The sequence below is a fragment of the Seriola lalandi genome, unplaced genomic scaffold, assembly GCF_002814215.2.
Source record: "Seriola lalandi dorsalis isolate HSWRI2012SDOR001 ecotype SW California unplaced genomic scaffold, Sedor1 jcf7180002054126, whole genome shotgun sequence".
Classification (NCBI taxonomy): Eukaryota; Metazoa; Chordata; class Actinopteri; order Carangiformes; family Carangidae; genus Seriola; species Seriola lalandi.
Window position 1 is genome coordinate 183,858 of NW_019524679.1, and position 21,023 is coordinate 204,880.

At 40.7% G+C, this 21,023-nt stretch overlaps 1 protein-coding gene across 2 annotated transcripts; it reads right to left on the reverse strand.

Moving 5' to 3' along the window:
* Nucleotides 1-1,886: 1,886 nt before the first annotated feature.
* Nucleotides 1,887-17,683, reverse strand: mmp16b (matrix metallopeptidase 16b (membrane-inserted)). Of its 2 annotated transcripts, XM_023403365.2 has the most exons (11): nt 17,235-17,683; nt 15,111-15,259; nt 14,845-14,859; nt 14,417-14,533; nt 13,001-13,305; nt 9,941-10,102; nt 9,348-9,565; nt 9,093-9,231; nt 7,783-7,933; nt 6,157-6,272; nt 1,887-5,719 (listed from the first exon to the last, which is right to left on the reverse strand). In XM_023403365.2, the coding sequence occupies exons 1-11, from the start codon at nt 17,361-17,363 to the stop codon at nt 5,358-5,360; spliced, it is 1,863 nt and encodes a 620-aa protein (XP_023259133.1). In that variant the 5' UTR covers nt 17,364-17,683; the 3' UTR covers nt 1,887-5,357. The 2 variants fall into 2 exon arrangements, with proteins under 2 accessions (XP_023259133.1, XP_023259135.1); XM_023403367.2 differs by lacking the exon at nt 14,845-14,859.
* Between the last annotated feature and the right edge of the window lie 3,340 nt (nt 17,684-21,023).

Here is a 21,023-nt window from a genome sequence, read left to right on the forward strand (position 1 = left end):
AATATGTACCTAAACACAGAGTGTATACTGTGTGCTGGGGGGAATTGTGTTGACAAGTAAGTTTAGATGCAACATAAAAGGACAATTTATTCAGGAAACTTGGATTATTTACTGTGCAAGATATTTTTTATTTCTGTGTGTGAACTGGACAGAGCAAAGAATAACGGATAACATACTATTTAGTTAAGGAGAAGCATTTCCGAGAGCAGTGGCACAATAATCCAGAAGCACAAACAATAAAGTTCAATAATTTTTGTAGGCCTTGATTTTAGAAAGAGGGGAAACATTGTGTGTTTGTATAGTGAGGAAACTAGAGATAAATCCTCGGTGTAGCCATCTGCATGGCTCAGTCCACTTCCTGTTTCAGTAACAAGAGATACAAAAGTGCACAAAGGGAGTCTGTCACTCCTTCATCAGGTCATAGTATATCCAGAAGTGCTAATTCAAGGGTGACAGGAGGACCGAAGAAGACTTTTATATGAAGCCTTGACTTAGTAGTTCTGGACGCATAAGACAGTTTTTGCAGGTTATTTTATTTATATTTGAAACACTGCTGTAAATATGTAAGCAAAACAAATCTCATACCGTCCATTAGATTGTAGAGGAGGCAGTGCTCATTTTAGGTGGCATCCTAAGACGAGGTGGAAAAGGCCTGTGTCGGAATAGCATGCTGCATTTCTTTATTATCTAAAAAAAGAAACATTATTTCAAATATTGTATTTAATGACACAGACATTATGGTCCAATTCTCCTTGTTGATATGATCTGTAGGTATTCACTTGCACCTCTCTTGGTCGTCAGTCCTCATATCCATGGCAATATACAGTTACTTTTGTTCCTTTATAACTTTGGGGTGCTTGAAGTAACTACAGGGTACATTTGTGCATTTACTTTGGAACAATGTAGTTGTAGCCTAATTTTTAGTATTAAGGTCATTTTGAAATAAAATCACAACATATTTATAGAGTGATGCAGAAGCCATCATTTAATAGAATAGGTACCCAGTAGTTAAATAATAACTACGTTATACATTCTCTCTTGGGAGTTCCTCCCAAACGTCCAGATCATCGCTCAGCAGGTCAGACATTAATAGTAGTAGTTAAAAAACTACAGTATAAATTCTTTGTACGATCCCAAAGTGTTACCCCCTTATTCCATAACTTCTTGTTCCTCAGTACCTACATCTACATCTATGTGACGGTACATACTGTAAAAGTAAACTATTAGTAGCCTACTAAAGATTAACTCCGCTAATAAGTAATTACGCTGTTTATATATTTCCACTTTACTTACGGCATGTGTTTTCAGAAATCAATCAAAAATAATAATCTGCAGAAACTGTGTTATGGGTTCAGAACTGCTGAATCAAGGCTTCATCAGTTCTGCTGTTGCCTTTGACTTATCACTTCTGGATGACTGAGTGACCGACTCAGGTTGTGTTGTGTTCCTACTCCCTTTTTTGTGCACTTTTGTGTCTCTTGTTACTCAAACAGGATGTGGATTGACCCAGGCGGATGGCTACGGAGAGCATTTAGAGTTGCCCATTGTGTGGGTCTCATTATCAGGGATTTATCTCTAGTTTCCTCACCATATAAACACACAATGTTTCCTCTCTCTCTAAAATGAAGGCCTACAAAAAATATTGCACTTTATTGTTTGTGTTTCTTGATCATTGTGCCACTGCTCGTGGAAATGTGTCTTTCTTCGTATCATTTTATTCTTCTTGAAAAATATCTTGCACAATAATTAACCCAGGTTTAAATTGTCCTTTAATGTTGCATCTAATCATACTTGTCTTCATGCATCTTCAGGCTGTCACCGTGTTTGGTTGATGAACTATAAAACTTTTCACCAGTGTTTGTGTGTGAGAACATGATACGAGACACTCAATATGCACTTGTTTTATTTACAACACACAGTATTTTCTTTATCCATGAAACGGACGATTAAAAACAAAATTCTCCCAAGCACACAGTATACACTCTGTGTTTATGTACATATTATGTTTACTTCTCATACACTATGCCTTGGAGTATATGCTGCATGTATGAGATGTGTATAAGATCTTGACTGCAGTGATTGCAAAATGCTCCTCGTTCTTCCGCACTTTTGCCTCTCTGGTGTATTGACTGCTGCCTAATCAGCCCCATCTACTTCCTTTAATGACACTCCAAATTAGCCCTAATGCTTAGCAGCATGTATCAAGGCAAACACCAAAAAAAGCCCCTAAGAGTGTGGAGATAAACAGGGAGAGGTCAGAGCTTTGAGACACATCTAAAATACCAGATATTTCAAGTCCAACCAAAAAGACCCATGTAAATGCGTCACCTCTTAAAGTTTGTGATTTACCTCTGTGATGGAAAAAAATTCAAACCAGATGAATTATTTGCTGTTGAGGCAGTAACAGAAGGAGGATTACTAGGTAGCAGTGAGAGAAAAAAAAAAAATCATTGCATTTCAAACCCACTTTATTGACAGATTCTTGCCCTCAGTACAATGCAATGCAAGATTTGAAGTGCTGAGCACAGAGGAATAAATACGGCAATAAATACAGTACCGACTCGCCTCACTGGCCGTCTTTAATTCACACTCGCTGGAGCCATCAGAGCCTCACCACAAACACACAAACTGAGAAGACATCACACACAACACTGAGCCAAAGGTTTTTGTTTCCGCCTTACGTTAACAGTGGTCGTGGATCAACATGAACTGATATGCACTGCTTTAGGAAAGCAAAGATGTTCCTTTCTTTAAAACATGTCGATGTCAATTTTTCTTCCTCATTTTGACAATCGCTCGAAGATCGAAACAAGGTGAACAGACTGGAAGCGAGAAATTTCACATGGTTTTTGAAAGACGACAGGTTCGGATCTGTCGATGCATCCAAGCAGAAACCTGCAATGCTGATCAGTCACTTTATTTAACCATAAAGGGACAGACTGAATAGTACAATAGTGTCCAAAATGACATCTTAAGTTTAACAATGGCATGCATTGCCCTTATTTACTTTTTAGGTTTTTACACCTAACAAATGACGATGAGAGAAAACAACATCTAATCACAGTTCAACCCAACAATCCTGGTACAATCCATGTATCCTTTTTATGATAAAGTATATTTTAAAATCTCATATTCCTTCTCTGATATGTTATAAAACGCCTTTGCCTCGATATCAAGGGAAGATTACGTCAGACATCCTCGCACGATTGATGTTGATGACCATTTCAAGTAAAAGAGTAACAAAAACAGTGAGCACAAATATAAAACATGTTGCGTTATGAGTGCTCACAGACAGGTCATCTGGCAAACTCTGAGAAATGCTGCACCACACAACCACATTGTTACATGTATGGCAGGCGACCAAAGGCAACTGCGAGACAATATATTTCGTTAGGATCCAGGCTGTGCATTGCATTTATAATACAATACGTGGGGGAGAGAAAAAGCCTCTGCTCAGTTCAGCTCCATCTCACATCAGATCTTCATCTTTTTGTGTTTCATACTCACCTGATTAAAGTGTCTTAAAACACATATGCTGTATGTATGATGTTATATATATATGTAACATCACAGACCATGATATATATGTGAAATATTTGTCATCAGACTTCATTTTGCTGGTTTTGGATTTCCGATATGCCTGTAAATACCAGCAATGTTAGAGTAGTTCCATAAACATTTATTAGTAATTTATTAATGTAACATAAGTGTAGTTTTTAGTATGGCGGTTAATTACAATTACAGTGCATAAAACGACCTGGTTCCTTTATTGAACACCAGCAAAACCAGTTCAACTACTTTTCTGACAACCAGAATGCAGTTTCTTTATTCGTGCTGATTAATTCCCCTTATTGTTTAGAAATGATTTCTTCTTCTTTTTTTTTTTTTTCACAACAATAGTTTTTCTTTGCATTTCCTCGAAAACTACTTGCAACAACTTGGTGGAAAGATGGAGCAACTGAGCAAGAGCACCGGCTGCTGTTATCTAGATATGTAGAGATGATTTTCTTTTATTATGAAATGTGTGTCTCATTTTAAAAATGGGTACATGTGGGTTTTTTTCCCTCCTTTCTCTTTTCTCCCCTCCTTCTCTCCGTTCTGTGCTATGTGAAATATTACGTGAACTTACAAACCTTGTACAAAAAGTTAAAAAAAAAAAACAAAGTGGATTAGTAAAGCTGTTTAAAATCTATGGACTGACATTTGTTTGGAGTGTTAGTTTTCAAAGTTGGCAGGAAAATAAAGGAAGCAGGATGTTAACTGTTCAATAACTGACACTACAGTACAGTACACCTAGAGTGTGGGTAATTATTCTCCCTTCACCGCACACACACGCACAACTAACCTTCGCTGTCTCTCTCATACCCTCCGGTGAGGCAGTAAATGAAAGCTGATAGCCTACTTGCCATCAGGTATTTAGCACGGCTTAGCACATTTTCAAGAGCGATGGACCCTCTGTGGCTCAAACTGTCCTTAACTACTGGCTTTGAAGTTGCATTATGGGCACTAATCAATGCCTTCATACACTGTCTGTATTCATACCCATCTACCAGAGAGACAGAGAGAGAAAGAAAAGGAAGTTTAAGCAATCCGTGATTAAGGCAGTCTCATAAATATTGCAGAGAGGTTTTTGGCCCCTGTTTTGGAGATGGACCGCCACAACAGTCTTGAGTTCCTAGCTCTTACTAACGGCTGCTTCCTATCCCCACAGATTACAGAGCAGACGGGTGGATATGAATAGAAATGGCAAAAGAAAATCTGAGTGTGATGCCACAATGTTCGATCCGTGAAGGAAAAATATCCCATCAAAAACAACATCGAGCAGTAATCCTCTTTGGAAGAAAAGGTCATATTTGGTTTGTGTATCAGTCCTCCACGCAATGAATAATCTTTTACAGGGACCCTAAATACAAAAAAAAAAACGAAAAAAAAGAAAGCACAGCTCAGGGCGATTTAATTAAGAAATGAAAGTAAAGTAGAAGCCTATATCTAATTTGTCCACTGAAGTTAGTGCTAGGGGCTTTTTAAGCGACGTGCAGAGACGAGGATAGACAAAGGTCCCACTTACAGAAGCTTAACTCTGTCTCACTTAATTGAGTTCATTCCAAGTTACAGAAAAAAGTCAAAGCAGATACATACATATTAGCTGGACATAGGAGATGTGGCTCCCTCACTGTCTTCAGTTGAGTTCGGCTTCTTTGCAGCTTGCACGTTGTGAGTTCAAGCAGTTTTAAAATCTGCCAACATGGCAATCCTTATGTACTGTACCCTTTACAGTGCTTCCAATTACTGTACTTAGGGTCTCAAGCATTAACTAGACCTTTATCAGAGCTTCACATCCCTCTCTATACAATCCCTCAGACCCACTCCTGCATGGAGCGCTTGCAGTACAGTATGTGGCGCTGCGTGCTCTTCCTCCTGAACTGGAAAACAGTGTAGAGGAGGACCATCATGCACAGCGCCAAGACACAGGGGATAGCGATGGCCACTGCTTTCTCCGTGCCACCCGCGCTGTCCAGTTTGATGACAACGTCCACGTCACCGTTGTCGTAGTGGCGCTCCTCTGCCACCGGGGGGCTCCAGTCCCAGTCGGGGTCTGCAGGGAGGCCATCACAACCCATGAAGTCCCTCAGGATGGACCTTGGGTAGCCAGGCTCCACACGAAGAAGCTGGTTGTTGAACTTCCAATACTCCTTTCCCTTGTAAAAGTAGGTAAAGCCTGGACAGAGGGATTATTGGACATATATTTAATCATACATTTACAAACAAAGGCAGCGATTATTCCTTTTTTGCTTGCAACACTTTCTGGTACAGCGGTAGTAGCAGTCATGTGCAGATGCTCTGACCCCTACTAACCAGTATGAACAAAGATGTTACACTGGTTTAAACATTTGCTCTGGAAAATCATTAAATGAAACTGGAAAATTTAAGTCATTGTAAATGTTCCGTCAACTTCCAATTTTCCTACTTAACTGTTGTGTTACATTCAGGACTTAACAAACAATAGTGACACATGACCGACAACATCCAGCTTTATAGAATATTGATTTCTTGCTAATTGCCTGGTATCACTACTTTATTAAAAACAATGGTAATGTGATGGTATTTATCTCAAAATCTCACTAACTAGTTTTAAAGTCAGTAAAGTGGGCATACCGTTGGCTTTGTCCACAAAAGCCCCCTGTGGAGAGTCAGGGATGCCTTTCCAGATGGTGATGGGTTTGGGATAACCCGGGTCCATGGTCCTCATATCCTCATTGTACCTCCAGTATCTACAACAGGACAGACAGAGAAAACAAAGCAGTCAATACAGAGGTTTACTGTTGATAAGTTGTTTTTTAAATCATTGATCAGGGCGTAATACTAAGGCTGAGCGATTGTGACCTATATAATATGTTGTTGCCCAATACCCAGTGGAGATAATGTGGTGATATTTGGGGATAACCACTCATGCTTTTAAACAGCAATAACACACAAAGAAATTCTGCAGATTGGTTCGTACTAAACTGCATAAGGACTATTTTGTTCATTTTACACTTCTTTAGAAGTCTACTATGCTCTGTAATACAGCAGGGAAAGAACAATATCAAAGCTGTATAGCTTGATATTATAGGAGCCAAAACTTCAAATGGCACTGGACCTGACTGTGGTCATGACGCTCGTCTTTTGTTTGTAAATCGTGGCCAGAATTAAGACAACAGTCTTCAATCTCTATCTGACCATTAAATGATCAACAACTGACTTAATTCACATGACCAGAGACATCGGTCAATCAATCATCCATACTGTGTTTATCTACCACGCACATTCGTCTCAGAGGTTTCTGTGATTGATCTGCTTTTCACACACTGGTGCACACACACATAAATCTTGCTATACAATGTCTTTTTTTTTTTTTTTTAAATTAGAAAAAACACCAGCCTGTTACAGAGAGAAAGAAAGAGAAAAATGTTTTGAGACGATGGACAGAACGTCCTGTTTGTCACGATATGCAGCAGCAGGTCGAGGGATGACAGTATCAAGCATTTTGTCAGCTTTCACCACAGGGTCCCCTGACCTCTTAGGATATGATTTATCATGACAGCTGAACAAACATGTGAGTCACACTGGCATACTTGCAACGCACATAGATAAACAGCAGACTCTCTGATTTGGTTGTTTTGGAAAGACTTTCTGGTTTCAAGTCACTTTTACCTGCAGGTAACTACATTTGCAGAAATCTATATAAATACTTGACAGAAAAGGACTTAAACTCTGAAGTAAGATACGACTACAAATGGTCCATAACGAATAGGATGCCAATGAGAAGCATTGTCAGCTGTTAAAGAGAAAATCAGTTGTCTCAAAGCAACATGTGACAGCTTGCAGAGCTTCAAGGATGGCAAATTATTAAATTATTTATGCCAAAATTAAAGATGCACTGATCCACACACCTGCGAAATTACTTAACATCTCATGGGTAACAGTCCCAAAAATCATTAAATGTTCCAAACATAGACAAACATTGCATCAGTAGAGAGGAACAGAGGTGAGGACACTTAAAAATACTTTTTTTCTTTTTGTCTGTAGGATCCTCTCCTCAACATACTGTAATATACTTATAAAGGCAAATGAAAAGATGTAATGATTGTATATGCCATTTGGTAACACATATTCAATCGACTTTAATAGAGAATTTCAGCCATCAGTGGTCCTCATAGTACTTGTTTTTGCTCCGAGAGATTTGCTGTTCTGCCCGATTGCTTGACTTCATAACAGCACTAATAATCGTTCCACACAGACCTGTCTCCTTTGAAGAAGTAGGTTTTGGCGACATCCTCCCACCACACAGCTGTCTCGATACTCTGAGTGGGCATGCCGCTCCCGAACAGCGAGATGTCCTGAGGGTACGAAGGCTGGAGAGTCGTGTCCTTGAAGACCCAGAAACGGTTTCCTAAAATACACACTCACAGTTAGGGACAGTCAGGGCTCTGGGACAAAGACATTATCATAAAGATGACCTCAAAAATTGCGCAAGACAAAACACTGCTGGCTCTCAGCTCATTCAAGCCTTCTGTGTGGCTTTTTTTTTCTTTTTTTTTTCCTGCCTGTGAGTTTATTTATTTCTATGCATGTGATTTCAAAGGTCAGATGTATCGCCTCATTTTTAAAATACCTTCACAGCAGAAAATCTATGCTGTGTTATCTATAATACAATAAACAGCAAGATGATGCTCTGAAGGCAACTCCACCGAGACTTGTTGTTTTGAGTTTTATTGAAGCTATTGTTGCATTTAATTCAGTTTGATCATAAGTGCCTGAGGCAGAGTGAGGGGAGCTGCTGTGGTGGTGTGCTTGGAGTAAGTAGCTAGGCACTCACACACACATACACACACATACACACACACACACACACACACACTTTTACACACAAACAAACACACACACACACACGCACAGTTAAGTCCCCATGTGAGAATAAATAAAGCATGAGGCACTCTGATCCCACTGGGTGACAGATGTCATGTTAATCTGCCTCATGGACAGTTGTCTGTACCGGACGAGCACCCGTTCTGTTATCGTACAGAACGCAAAACAACCTCACAGTCACTCATCCAGTCTACAACTATAAATGCGTACTTGTGATGGCAGTATGCAAAACAAATCATTTCTAATGAATGAACAAAATATTACTGTGAGTTTAAAGAGCTCACACTTTCACATGTACTTGTGGTGGTAAACAGTAAAAGGTTACTCTCTTTTTTTTTGTCATTTGTCAGTTATTACATTGTTGTGATTTTGTGGGAAAATACTTGCCACTTATGCTACTCATTTATCACTGATGGTAAAGGGTTAAAGATTAATTTGTGTATATTTTGTTTTGATAAGAAAAATACTTTTATTAATTGATTTTATGTTTGTAAATTTACACTGGGAAAAAAAAAATCGGATAAAAAATTTTGCGTTTGTTATATAATTTTTTTTGTTTTGGCAGAAATGCCCGTCATGTCACCTGTGTGCTCTCGCTTCATAAGGCTATGAGTGGTTACAAAATCCACAGGATACTTTTAGTAAATAAGAATACATTGAGATCCAAAAATGCTTTTTATTACCTTTGAAAAAGACAAATTTCCCTTCACTATTTTCATAGACGGCGTCAATTTTGGCCGGCAAGCCTTTCCAGAAGTAGTTGATCTGCATTGGGTAGCCAGGGACTACTGAGTTATCCCGTACCCTCCAGAACCACTGGTCCTGTTGAAACAGATAAAGGAGAATCATCATCATCTTCATCATCATCATCATCATCATCATCCCAAACCACTTTATAACCTGCAGCGATGTTTACTCAAGCTGATGATCTATTCTACCTTGAACACAAAAAGCTCTTGGCGGAGGATGGCCAAGGTGTTGAAGCCTCCATCACAGATGCTGGGTTTGGCGTTGGGGTTGGAGGGCTTGGCCCCCTGTGGAGGGCGGTGGGGTCTGGCGTGGCGGTCATGCTTGCGGGGGTCTGAGGGAGGGTGGAAGCGAGGCGGAGGGACCGTGGGTGGGGGCCTGGTAGGCTGCGGCGCTCTGTCTGGTGGACCTCAAAAGGAAGCAACATACAGTATTTCATCCTCCTTCCATACTGTTCCTCTTTACAGTGTTTTGACCAATGTACCTTTAATTTTTAGCACAAATGATTTGGCCTCTTCGGAGCACTGTTCGCTGACTCATGTTGTTTTGAAAATGAAAATTGGCTGGCCTATTTTACATCTGACAAATGCTTGTTACATTCAGCCAATATGACTGATGCCGCAGCATTTGTAATTGTGAGAAAGTGTTGGGGCAATATACACATGCATCATTGCTCTAAAGTGCTTTTTTTTAACTACTTTCTAACTACTGGAGCTACAGAAAAAAAGTTATTTTGTCCAACTTCCACTGACTAAAGAGAACGAATGGTGTGTGAGACGGTTACCATAGATTTTCTGGATGCCCTGTAGGTCATCGTGAGGTAGTTTGAAGTTCTCTGTGTCCATGTACTGGTAGAAAGGAGCCATGATAGCAGTGGGGTCGTTAGAGTGCTCCAGACCGAGGGCATGGCCCAGCTCGTGAACCGCAACCAAGAACAGGTCGTTACCTGGAGAGAGGAAGAGGACAAGTGCAATGAGAAACACAACGCCACATTTATGACATACACAGTAGATACAGGAGGTGGAGAAAAATGAACAAGCACACATTGAAAACATTGAAATTCATATGAAAATTACACATTTATACAATTACAGGGCATCTCTACTGTATATCCTAGTCTGTAAATTACTGTTTTCTTTCCACATATTTCTCGTGTGCTAGACACTTTAGCTCATGGCTAAAAGGTGTTGCAGGAATTGGTGCAATAGATGTGAAGATAAAACACTAAAATCAATCTTCTCCCAGGTCTTTAGTGATTACTTGATTAGTCAATCAGCAGAAGATAAAGCAACAACAATTTTGATAATCCGTTAACCATTTAAGCGTAAATTGCCAAACATTTGCTTGTTCCAGGGTGTTACAATTTGCTTCTTTTATCTGTTACATGTCATTGTAAACTGAATATTTATTGTTTTTAGGCTGTTGGTTCGACATGGTATTTTGTGCTACAGGAACTTGATGTCAGATTTAGGAACTGATGTAATTTTATTATAGACAAACCATTAAACATGATTGACAAATAACCGGTTGATTAATCAACAATGAAAATAATCATTACTTCCAGCCCTATCATCCAGAGTTAACCTCCATTGAGCTAACGTGGTGCAAAGTAGTGCAAGTAAGGATTACTGAAGGTAAACTGCCAAGCATGAGCACTTTCTCTCTTTTGCTTTATAAGAGAAGATAAGCCACATGTGAGCCACAGCTCACAGCGAGCAGAGGGACACACACTCACGTTGCTGCCCAGGGCATCAGAGAACAGTAAAAATACAAACACGTTCATATGAACACATACATACTGAACACGTACAAATGTCGTCCTATTACAAGCAAACATTGGGTGTCTCATATGAATCACATGCAAACACACACACACACACACACACACAAATGAAAAAAGAAAAAAGTCACGGTCAGTGTCTATGGTCAGCACTCAGCTCTTAGTGTCAACCAGATTTAGAAAGAAGTACACCGTTTATGTACAGCTTCTGACTGAAGCTGTCCCCAGGAGATTGTTGCCCTTTAAAACATGATATCCACTCCTGCCAGCAGTGCTGCACAGAACAACCACTGACCCTCAGCCAGCAGCAAAAAGGTTACACCTTCCCCTCCCCCATTTATCTCACACAACCAGCCTCCTCCACCTAACCAATACTATCCCATAAGGACTCCCACGAGACAGGCCGGAGCTACCATTAGCGCACATGTCAACATGCAACATTTACAATTACACCACTGTGAAAGCCCATTAAAGATTGCACAGCTTTCCAGACACACAAGCTGAGACAGGAGCTTTCCAGAATGAGCCTCAGCACTCCACATGGATAACCATGGGACACTGTGCAAGACTGAACATGAATTTGATTTGGGAGTCTGAGACAATTGCCATTGGAAGTCTGAGAACAAAAGAGGGACAGGGAAGGGAGCTGATGGGTGGCAAGCAGTTTCCCAGAACAAACACAATGTGAGTTGTAACCATCCTCTCCTCGCATGGGCAGAATGTAAACATATGGCACATCGGTACATATATTGAATAGATACTAAATATATATAGGTAGGTACAGTAATGCAGTAAAGTAAAGAGTGTTTGGAGGCATGGCTACAAATTACGTTCCCCTCTGAGCTGCAAGAAATATAACAGCCATATATGACGTAACTCCATGTAATACACCCAAAATAACATAACACAAAGCGTTACACAATTAACATAATATGACCCATAATAACATAAATTAACTAATAATACTAATATACCCTAACATAGTTTATATATATCCATAGTAAAATTGCATAATACAATATGACATGACAAGACACAACACATAAAATCATGACATAACAAAAATAATACAACATAATCCATAATAACCTAACTTTACTTAACGTGACACCAATGATAACATAACACATAATCTGACACAACACGATAAAACTTAACATTGCACAACAAAACATGACATAAAGCAATATGATGATAACCTATAATATAATATCCTCACTTAACATGATATTACATAAGTTACCTGACTTTGTCTTGTCTACTGTCTAACGTAACATAACGTGATGTAACGTAACATAATGTAATGTAATGTGATAATAGTAACCTGACCTAATTTAACCTGTCCATACACATGACATGACATTGTCTTTGAATTTTGTTAAAGTAACGGTATGGATGTTTATCTGATACTTTTATGTAGACCTGTTTTGAGGCATACCAGTGAGCTACATCAATTTCACTAAAAACAGAATAGCCATAATCATGTGCCAGCAACCAATGTCTTAAAATAGCAGGGCTTTCTATCCTGTCATCTGAAGAGCTTATTATGCAGAAAAAAAAAAAAACACATCAAAATCCTGACAGATGGGGTGATGCGTCTTTACAGAGCACAGCCATCAAAGACATCTCTGCATTTTTTGTTTTTGGTTAAGCATCCTTCATACCCTGCCCCGTGATACCATCTCTGTCCTATTGCCCTGCTGCCTGGCCATCTGTTTTTCCATTATTTGCTTTCTATCAGTCCTTATCTTTCTTTCTTGATGATTGGATCTTTTTTGTCTCTCTCTGCATTCTTCATTTCTTCCACACCCTTTACTTTTTTACCTCACTGTCAACAGTCAGCACCCAACAACCATTCATTCTCCTCTTTGTTTTCTTTTTCCTAATCTTAATCTCTTCCTTTAATAGTTTCCTTTGCTCTTCCCTCGCTGTAGCCTTTCCTTACTTCTGCTTTACTCACTTCTTTATTGGTGTCTCCTTGTCACCTGTTCTTACTACCGCCATTTTCTCTCTCTCTCTCTCTCCCGATTGAGGGTTTACACTCATTTTTTCACATCCACTTACCATCATGGTTGGGGTTCCCCAGGGTCCAGGGCTCATCTGAGTCAAAGTGTGTATCCCCTCCTATGCCTGGACCAGGGAAATAGGCGTGGGCGAGGAATCCCCCCTCCCCGTCGAAGGGTGAGCTGTCACCATGAAAACCCGAAGCGAAGATGATGGTGATGTCAACGTCACGCCTGCCAGTCTCCAGGGCACTGTATGGAACGGCCTCAAAGCGTAAGGGAGTCACACCCTGCCACACGTCAAACGCCCGCCGGATGGCATCATGAGTTTCCCGGGCGCCCACCTTTGGCGTGACATTTTTTATGCTGTAGGAAGAAAAAACAAGAAAACCAACTGAACGGGTCGCTGATAGATGGAGGCTATCAGGCTAAGAAAATGCCATGCAAGTTGTAGTTTACATACTGTTTGGAACAGTAAAAGACAAAACATTCAGGACAAGAGGAAATAGACCACATACTGCATCAACCCTGCGCTTTGTTATCCCATTAATTTCAAGTGAACTTTTTTTTTTACTTTTCAAAATGAGGTGACACACACACACACACACACACACACACACACACACACACACAAAAAGTTTCACTTGACACAACTATTTCAAGCCTGGCAGCTTTCACTGAACTTTTAACACAGCAGTCGTTATCAGTCGCTGGCAGGCAGAGAGGAATGGGAAATCTTCTCCCTTCCTCTCCACTCATTTTCATGAATAAAGTGCAGTCAGCAGCAGCACTGGCTCAGCACTGATTGACATTCCATTAGGAGAGGTGGCTCGTCAATTCAAATTCGGGGAGGAAGGAAGGATTTGAATAAATTGACAGTGTTATCGTCTATTACTGCTGTAACCTGTCAATTTGCAGTTGTGCCAGAGACCCGTTTATCGGTTCTCCTCAGAACCTATTAAAAGCCGGAGCTTAATCAGGCGAGATAAGATGAGAGTTTGAATATTTCTGCTGAGATTACGGACAATTTACTCTCAGGATTTTCAAACAATTTCATACGAGGGAGAGGAAAGCCTTCAATTTTCATGCTACTCAGCTGAAATTGTTTGTTTTGTTTTATGAAAAGGGGAAAATAAATTGACGAGGGTTAAAAGAAAAACAGCCTGATCCCATTTTTCATTTTGCCAGTGAGCTATTTATACACTGGAAAATAAACATACTCACAGCACACATGGGCAAATTTATGTGTTAATCTATGTGTTTCTGGATGTGTGATTGTAACTATATTTGTGTGTGTGTGTGCTCCCACATATGTGACGTACTTGTGCAGTCTCTATGACAACACAGAGCATGTGATCCCAGGAGGACAGGAGAGACAGAGGAGAGCTGAGAAAATTAACACTCGCATATCTGAACCCTACAATAAGCGCTGCTGAACTCAATAGTCGCTATGACAACTGCCTCCACTGTCTCTCACCTGTAGGTGATGTGTGTACGCTGCCACTTCTGTCCTGTCAGCGCGTATCTCCGCGTCCGTGACCTCGAAGCACTTTTAAATTTGTCCGGAACGCCACAGCGAGGCTTTTGCATCCAACTTGAAGAGAAGAGAAGAGAAAAGAGGAGAAGAGAAGAGAGGAAGACAAGAGTGAGAAAAGTGAGAAAAGTTGAGAGGCAAACACCATCACAAGACAACATAAAGCAGTGAAGGATATTCAGTAGGTCTCTTCCTGTCGGGTGCCACACCATCACATCAGCAGGATAAGAGAGTGTTGTGCAAAAACACTACTACACTACTCCAAACTACTAACTACTTTTTCCCATTCATACCACATCAGATTATCACAAGTACAAACACACACACACACACACACACACACAATACATAGGCGAAACATGAATTCTCACCTCAGCGTGATATCACTGCATCATCATGCAAAATGAGAAGAAGGAAAAGGGTTAAAACCTTCACCTGAGGTTGTTTCAGGCGAGGTGGTGGGGGGTGAAATAAACATCTTTGTCTCTGTTCTTCACTAAATCATTGAAATATTGATAGCCATTCCTCCTGCATTTTAAATGAATGAGTGGAGCATTTGCATTAATGTAACATCAGCAGCCTAGTGGAAATGCGTGTGCACCTCAGCTCGCACATTCGCACGTGTGTATATACTCACTCCTTGGTTTTCTCATCCAGTGTCCCTGTGACATTGAGACCGTAGACGCGCTGCATGGCAGCGATGGCTGAGTGCATGGTTTGTGCCGAGCGCAGGACAGACATTCCCGGTTCTGTGCGAGGAAGGTAGCCATACCTCTGTAGCCATCCCTATGAGGGGGAAGAAGGGAAAAGATTCGGGGCTTCATATTGTGGCTATTTTAAGACTTGATTCTTTGCCTTCATTAGTAAACTCAAAGTCAAGAGAAACAGGGAGGAACAATATAAAGATGGATTGGGAGATGACAGGTGATAAAGGTCCTGTGTTGAAATAACACCCAAGGACTTTATACATTTGGATTAATCCACCAAAACAACCATGATGACCCAAGTTTGTTCAAATAATAAATAAGTTAATCATCTATTATAATGAACACGTATCAACTGAACATTGTGTGCCATACAGCAAAAGTGAATAAAAGAAAGAGTCTGTTCTCTACATGAGTTGTTATTAGCTGCAGATATGAACTTGAATCTCCTTAAAAACCATTACAGATTCTCTTTTTTTTAAGAGCTGTATTCACATGCTGGGCGGTTTGCTAGTACAAACAGAGACCATAGATATTCCTCCACCATGGGGTACCTTGCTCAAGGGCACCACAACCAGAGCTGAGGACAAAGTACTGTTTGTTTAGTTACCTTACCCTTTTCCAACCAATCAAATTTGCTGAGAAAAATGCGAGATCCCAGCCACAAACCAACTTCTATAACCTCGTGTCCAGTGCCAAGCCTAGAATAAAAATCAATAGGAATATGGCTGCGCATCATTCATTTTGCATCTCACAAGAGGCTGTGAGATGACTAACAATGGCTACAATCATTTTTTTTCATTATTGCAAGAACTGAGACTGAGCTGCTGTCGTTGTATTTACACTTAACATCACAGTGTGGGTGACATGTTTAGAAGCTTCAATGAGATACTCAGCAGAATCTGCATGTAAACAGTATATTATTTGCTTAAACTGTCTATCCGGCAGTTGGTTTGGGTTTAAATTTGACTTGCATTTGAATCCCTTCTTGTGACCTTAGTCATAGTTTGTGTTTTGCAGCTGCCGGCCAGTGTAGATGTGCAGGACTGTGGCCCTGCCTCCTCTTGCCCTACAAAGCCAGAGTGCCGCTTGATACTGAGGAGAGAGGTGAGACAGAGCATCATCCAGGGGTCATTGCCAGACTCAAATCCTGATGCTGAGGGGCCACGAGGTGCCCACGCTATCCACAGCCGTCCACACGCCACAACCAGCTGCCTCCCCATCACTACACAGCCGATGAGAAATGCTCCAGCTAGCTAATCTGTCCACCACCACCACCCCCCCCTCTCTCTTCTGCCTCCATCCCTCTTTCTGCTGAGCTAAACGCCTTGTTTATCCCCTTTTTCCCCTCTCTCCTGTGGGTGTGTTTCCTGTGTGTGTGTTGTGTTTGTTCAACGGCGCACATCTCAGAGAGATATCAGGCAGATTTCAGTGAGCCATAAAATTGAATAATGATGTGTATGTGTGACTGAAAGCCTCAGCATTTAATTTCTTCAGACTGGTGGGAGGGGAGCCTGTGGTGAGGATGGAAATGACATCAATTAATAAGGTACAAAAAAAGCAAATCCTATTATGCAACTTGTGTCTGCAAATGTTTAATCTCCTCCAACACTATGATGCTGCCAAAAGCATGTCTGACTTTATGTTGGCCTGTCACAAAACTATATGACAACCTAATGCTGTAGGGCATCTCTGTTAAAATAGACCAACCCAGATATGATTGCATACTCTATGTATGCAATCATATCTGGGTTGCACATTTAGGATCAGTGGGCTGGATCAGCTCGGCTCATGCACCGCAGTGTAACAACCTCAAATGAGCATCCTTCTGTTTCATTGAACCCCACAAATGAGGAATGTGCTATATTTTCGCTGTTCAGTACGTGAGCTGTCCTGATAGGCTTACAATGTCTCTATGTTATGCGTGATGGTAATTGTATCCACGGATAGCGTGGGGGGGAGAGTCAATATATATGTTTTTCACGCGGAGGCAGATGATGTGGAGGAGATAGCACGGTCATTTATGATAACCAGGGAGGGAAGGCCATTTATCTTACCTCTACGCTGAACTGATGATCCTCCTCTCCGGACACGGCACACGAAATCCAAAGCAAAAAATGCAAGCAGAAAGCTGCCGCGTAAAAGCAATCCGATGGTTTTCTTTTACTGGAGGATACTAAGGTCATAATGACCTGTTTTTCCCGAGTGTTTATTAGAAGAAGCCGCCCGTCTGCTTTGGCTCTTGTGTCAAATGAAAACCATCAGGCGAGCTGTCAAGGCAGATTCAGATGAAAACGAGAAAAGGACCCCGCGTTTTATAAAAAAAAAAATCCCGACGGTGGCATAAAATGTTCCGATGTCAAGCAGAGATAACGCGGCATGTTAGACCCGCTGCCCTCGCCATTCTTATTTACATCAGGGGCTACATCTATCCAGCAGCATCAATGGCCATGTACAGTACCCAATCTGCGCAAGATAGGCTCCCTCCCGACTCGACGCCTGCGCTTTGATTTCTCACACAGCGCAGCGCTGCTTGGCAGCATCCTGAGAGCTGCCCTACAGAGTGCATGAGAGATGAAATATCATTCTTCAGAACTGCCTGTGCCTTTGGCTCTTACACTGTGCAGGCCACTGCTCTGTGCAATTTGTGCAACATGTGCAGATCATTTCAACTTAAATTCATTATAGTAAACAAAGGCCTAGATCCAGATTAGACTGGTGTAGCCTACATTCCTCCGCTGATGCTTTGATAAGGCTAAGCCAAATGGTTGCTATGTTTTCTGACAAAACTGGGTAATAGCCCTGTAATAAAAAAATAAAAAAAACACCCTGGATATTGCCAATAATTGATAAATTAATCAATCATCCAATCATCATCATCATCAGCCTGCAGGGTTATACTAACAATCAGGACACCAGGGCATAAGCCGAGCATTAACCTCATTATTCTCACTTATCTTAAAATATTTGTCCCACAATTTACCCCCGATCTGTGGTCTGCAGACAGAACACACGACCTTACATCTCCCCAAGACATTTATAGCGCCTGCAGCTCTTTATAGCCCAGATATGGTCCACAACAACCTGCCTCGAGCGAACAAGCCACGAGATGGCGGTGTTTCATTGAAGAAAGTGGCCCGCCAGCTATTTGCTTACAAAAACCTCTAAGGACATAGGAGACACTCTGAAACATGAACATGAACATCATACAAACAAATGAGCTGAGAAATTAATCTGAGATTGATTCGTGTTATAGGCCTATACCAGCAAATGATAACATATGACTGATAAGTAACAAAGGAATATTATTCATCCATCCTTCCATGATCTAATCATTTATCTGTTAGTGGTGAGGAGGCATTAAGGACAAGTGGTGGTCTAGGTAAGGTTCAAGCCTCCCAGTGTGTCCCATGTCCGACCTGTGGTCTCTTCTAGGAGCTTTGCCTCCTGTCTCTGAGTCTGACATATATCCTTACCTGCAGAGAAATCTACATTTTAGCTGATTGCATCCATGATCTCATTCTATCAATCACTTGTACAACAGAGATTTGAAACGGATATCATCTGCCAAGCTGACACATTCGCGGCTTTGCATTTTTTTTTCATTCTCATTGGTGACCACAATCCAGTGCAGAATGTGCTCTGCTTAAAGCAGTTTGTCCAACGGTCAGTCTTTTGATCCTCTTTATTCAGATTGTGTATGACTCATGCAGTTAGACGCACTTTCTCATCAATGATTTGAATGAGCCTTGCCCCCCTCCCTCCTTTTACAGGAAGAGAACCATGGCACCAGCTTTGGGAATGCAGACCTTCAGAGCCTGACTGTACCACAGCCAGCACAAAACCACTTCAGTGCACACTGGCAATCAAAGCCCCATGAACCGAAGTGACCGCATCAGTGAGTAGAAACATCAGTTTAACAAGATCAAACCGAAAAGTCCAACGTTGTCTGAGTCTTAATACACAATTTTACTAAATGTCCAAGTAGGTTGCTTTTACTTTACTTTACTCAAGTACTGTAAGTGCAACTATGAAGTAGTCTCCTCGTACTTCACTTTTGGTTTACTGCTACTGTACTACTATATGTACTCCACTACAACTCAAATAATAGCATTGTACATTTTACTTACTTTTTATTAAATAAATTATGTTGTATTATCATAGTCTAAGATAAGTTAAGATATTATTGATCCCTGGGGGGAAATGCAGAAGCCACCCATCAGTATAAAGAGAAAAAAATAGCTGAAGCAGCAACATCAAAGTGATGTATACATTATTGCATCAATAATTAGAATACATTGAACTGGACCATTATACTTTCACTTATGGTGATCCTTTTATATTTTTACTTAAATCTGGAATGACCTGCTGATGCAAAATCGGATTTTAAATCACTTCTGAAACCCACTTTGATTATATTTACATTTTGAGGCATTTTTAACTTAACATTAGTGCATCTGTACAGTATGTGTGTATGAGCATACTGTACAGTTCTTTTTCCCTATTTGGCTTTTTGCTATTTGATTTGAATTTTTTACTGTTCAGTTCATTATTCTTTATTATTTCATGTTTGGCTTTCATAAAGACCTCACTGACTTTGATAAGTGCTGTATAAATAAACTTTAATATTGTTATTATTATACGCATGGCATGCCACACACATTAAACCTTACCTTTGAAACCTGAACACACAGAGACATCACACAATTATTCACATTACTCATGACTGCGGACAAGGTGTTCCATGTTCTGAAACAGGATGTGACTGGTTGTGAAGTTGAGAAAGGGATTCCTATTGGATTAAAACAGGTTCATTCATTGACTTTGAGGTGTTTACTGTGTAACCCATTGGGCTGCCATGGAGACCACATGCTCTGGCAAGTGAACACGGCTCGAAGCCAAGGACCAGGGGCCTCATCAGGAAACGGTAAAACACAGCAATGAGACACATGCACACGCTTTATTGCTCTTCATACGTAGAGAAAACAAATTGTGTGTGATTGCATGTGTGTGTGCTCACGGTTACAAAACAACAATCCATTCCTACATTCAAATATTTGCCCTCACTATTTCAGTTCGGCTTAAGGAAAATTTCCTTCAGGGGGGCAGATGGTGAGATACAAGGTAATCTCACTGGCTTCTCTAATTAAACCTAATTAATTGGTACCTGACAGTTTGTTCTGAATGCCTAAGGCTTTTCAACCATACTGCTGAAAACAGAATTTAGAAGGCTATTATTAAAGCTTTTATGGATTCAGTCACATCTAATCCAAGTCTTATCTCATATGTCAGCAATACAGCAGCCATGATGAGTGCCTAAAATAGTGCAAAGATTCACAGGAAGCTCTCAGTAATCCAAAACTGAAGAGGCAATCTCGTACATTTTATACATCAATCTTGGAACTGTCTTTGTATATAACTCATCTTTCTCGCCAGCCACACGCCATCATGTTTTGATTTGGTTTTGTTCAGTATTTCTGCTTATTATCATTGAGGCGAATTATACTGTATGATGTAGATTTCTGGGAGGCTGGGGGAGGGGGATGGGGTGTGGGGTGTGTGTGTGTGCGTGTGGGGGGGGGGGTACTCTCTGGTGTTGCTGGTCCATCTGGGCCCTGTCATGCAGATCAGACTTCAGACCTTCAACAGCTCGTCTCCCATCACAGCATGGTCACATAACCTTTCCGCCTCACTGAACCACCTAATAAGACTCCTTGTGTAAACATTAGTTAATAAAAATATTCTTAGAGGTTGCGTCTTATATTACATGTCTTATAGTGGCTTTTACTGTACTTGAAAGAAAGTGTCGTCTCAGATATGTATATGTTGGATTTAGGGATGCACAC

What these genes read in the sequence shown, in the direction of transcription:
- mmp16b (XM_023403365.2), bottom strand. Translation starts at nt 17,363, where the DNA reads ATGACCTTAGTATCCTCCAGTAAAAGAAAACCATCGGATTGCTTTTAC. An exon ending in GGGGAACCCCAACCATGATG is followed by an intron (nt 10,103 to 13,000) that starts GTAAGTGGATGT and finishes TCCTCTCTCCAG; the next exon opens with GTAACGACCTGTTCTTGGTT. An exon ending in AAGAGCTTTTTGTGTTCAAG is followed by an intron (nt 9,232 to 9,347) that starts GTAGAATAGATC and finishes CTGTTTCAACAG; the next exon opens with GACCAGTGGTTCTGGAGGGT.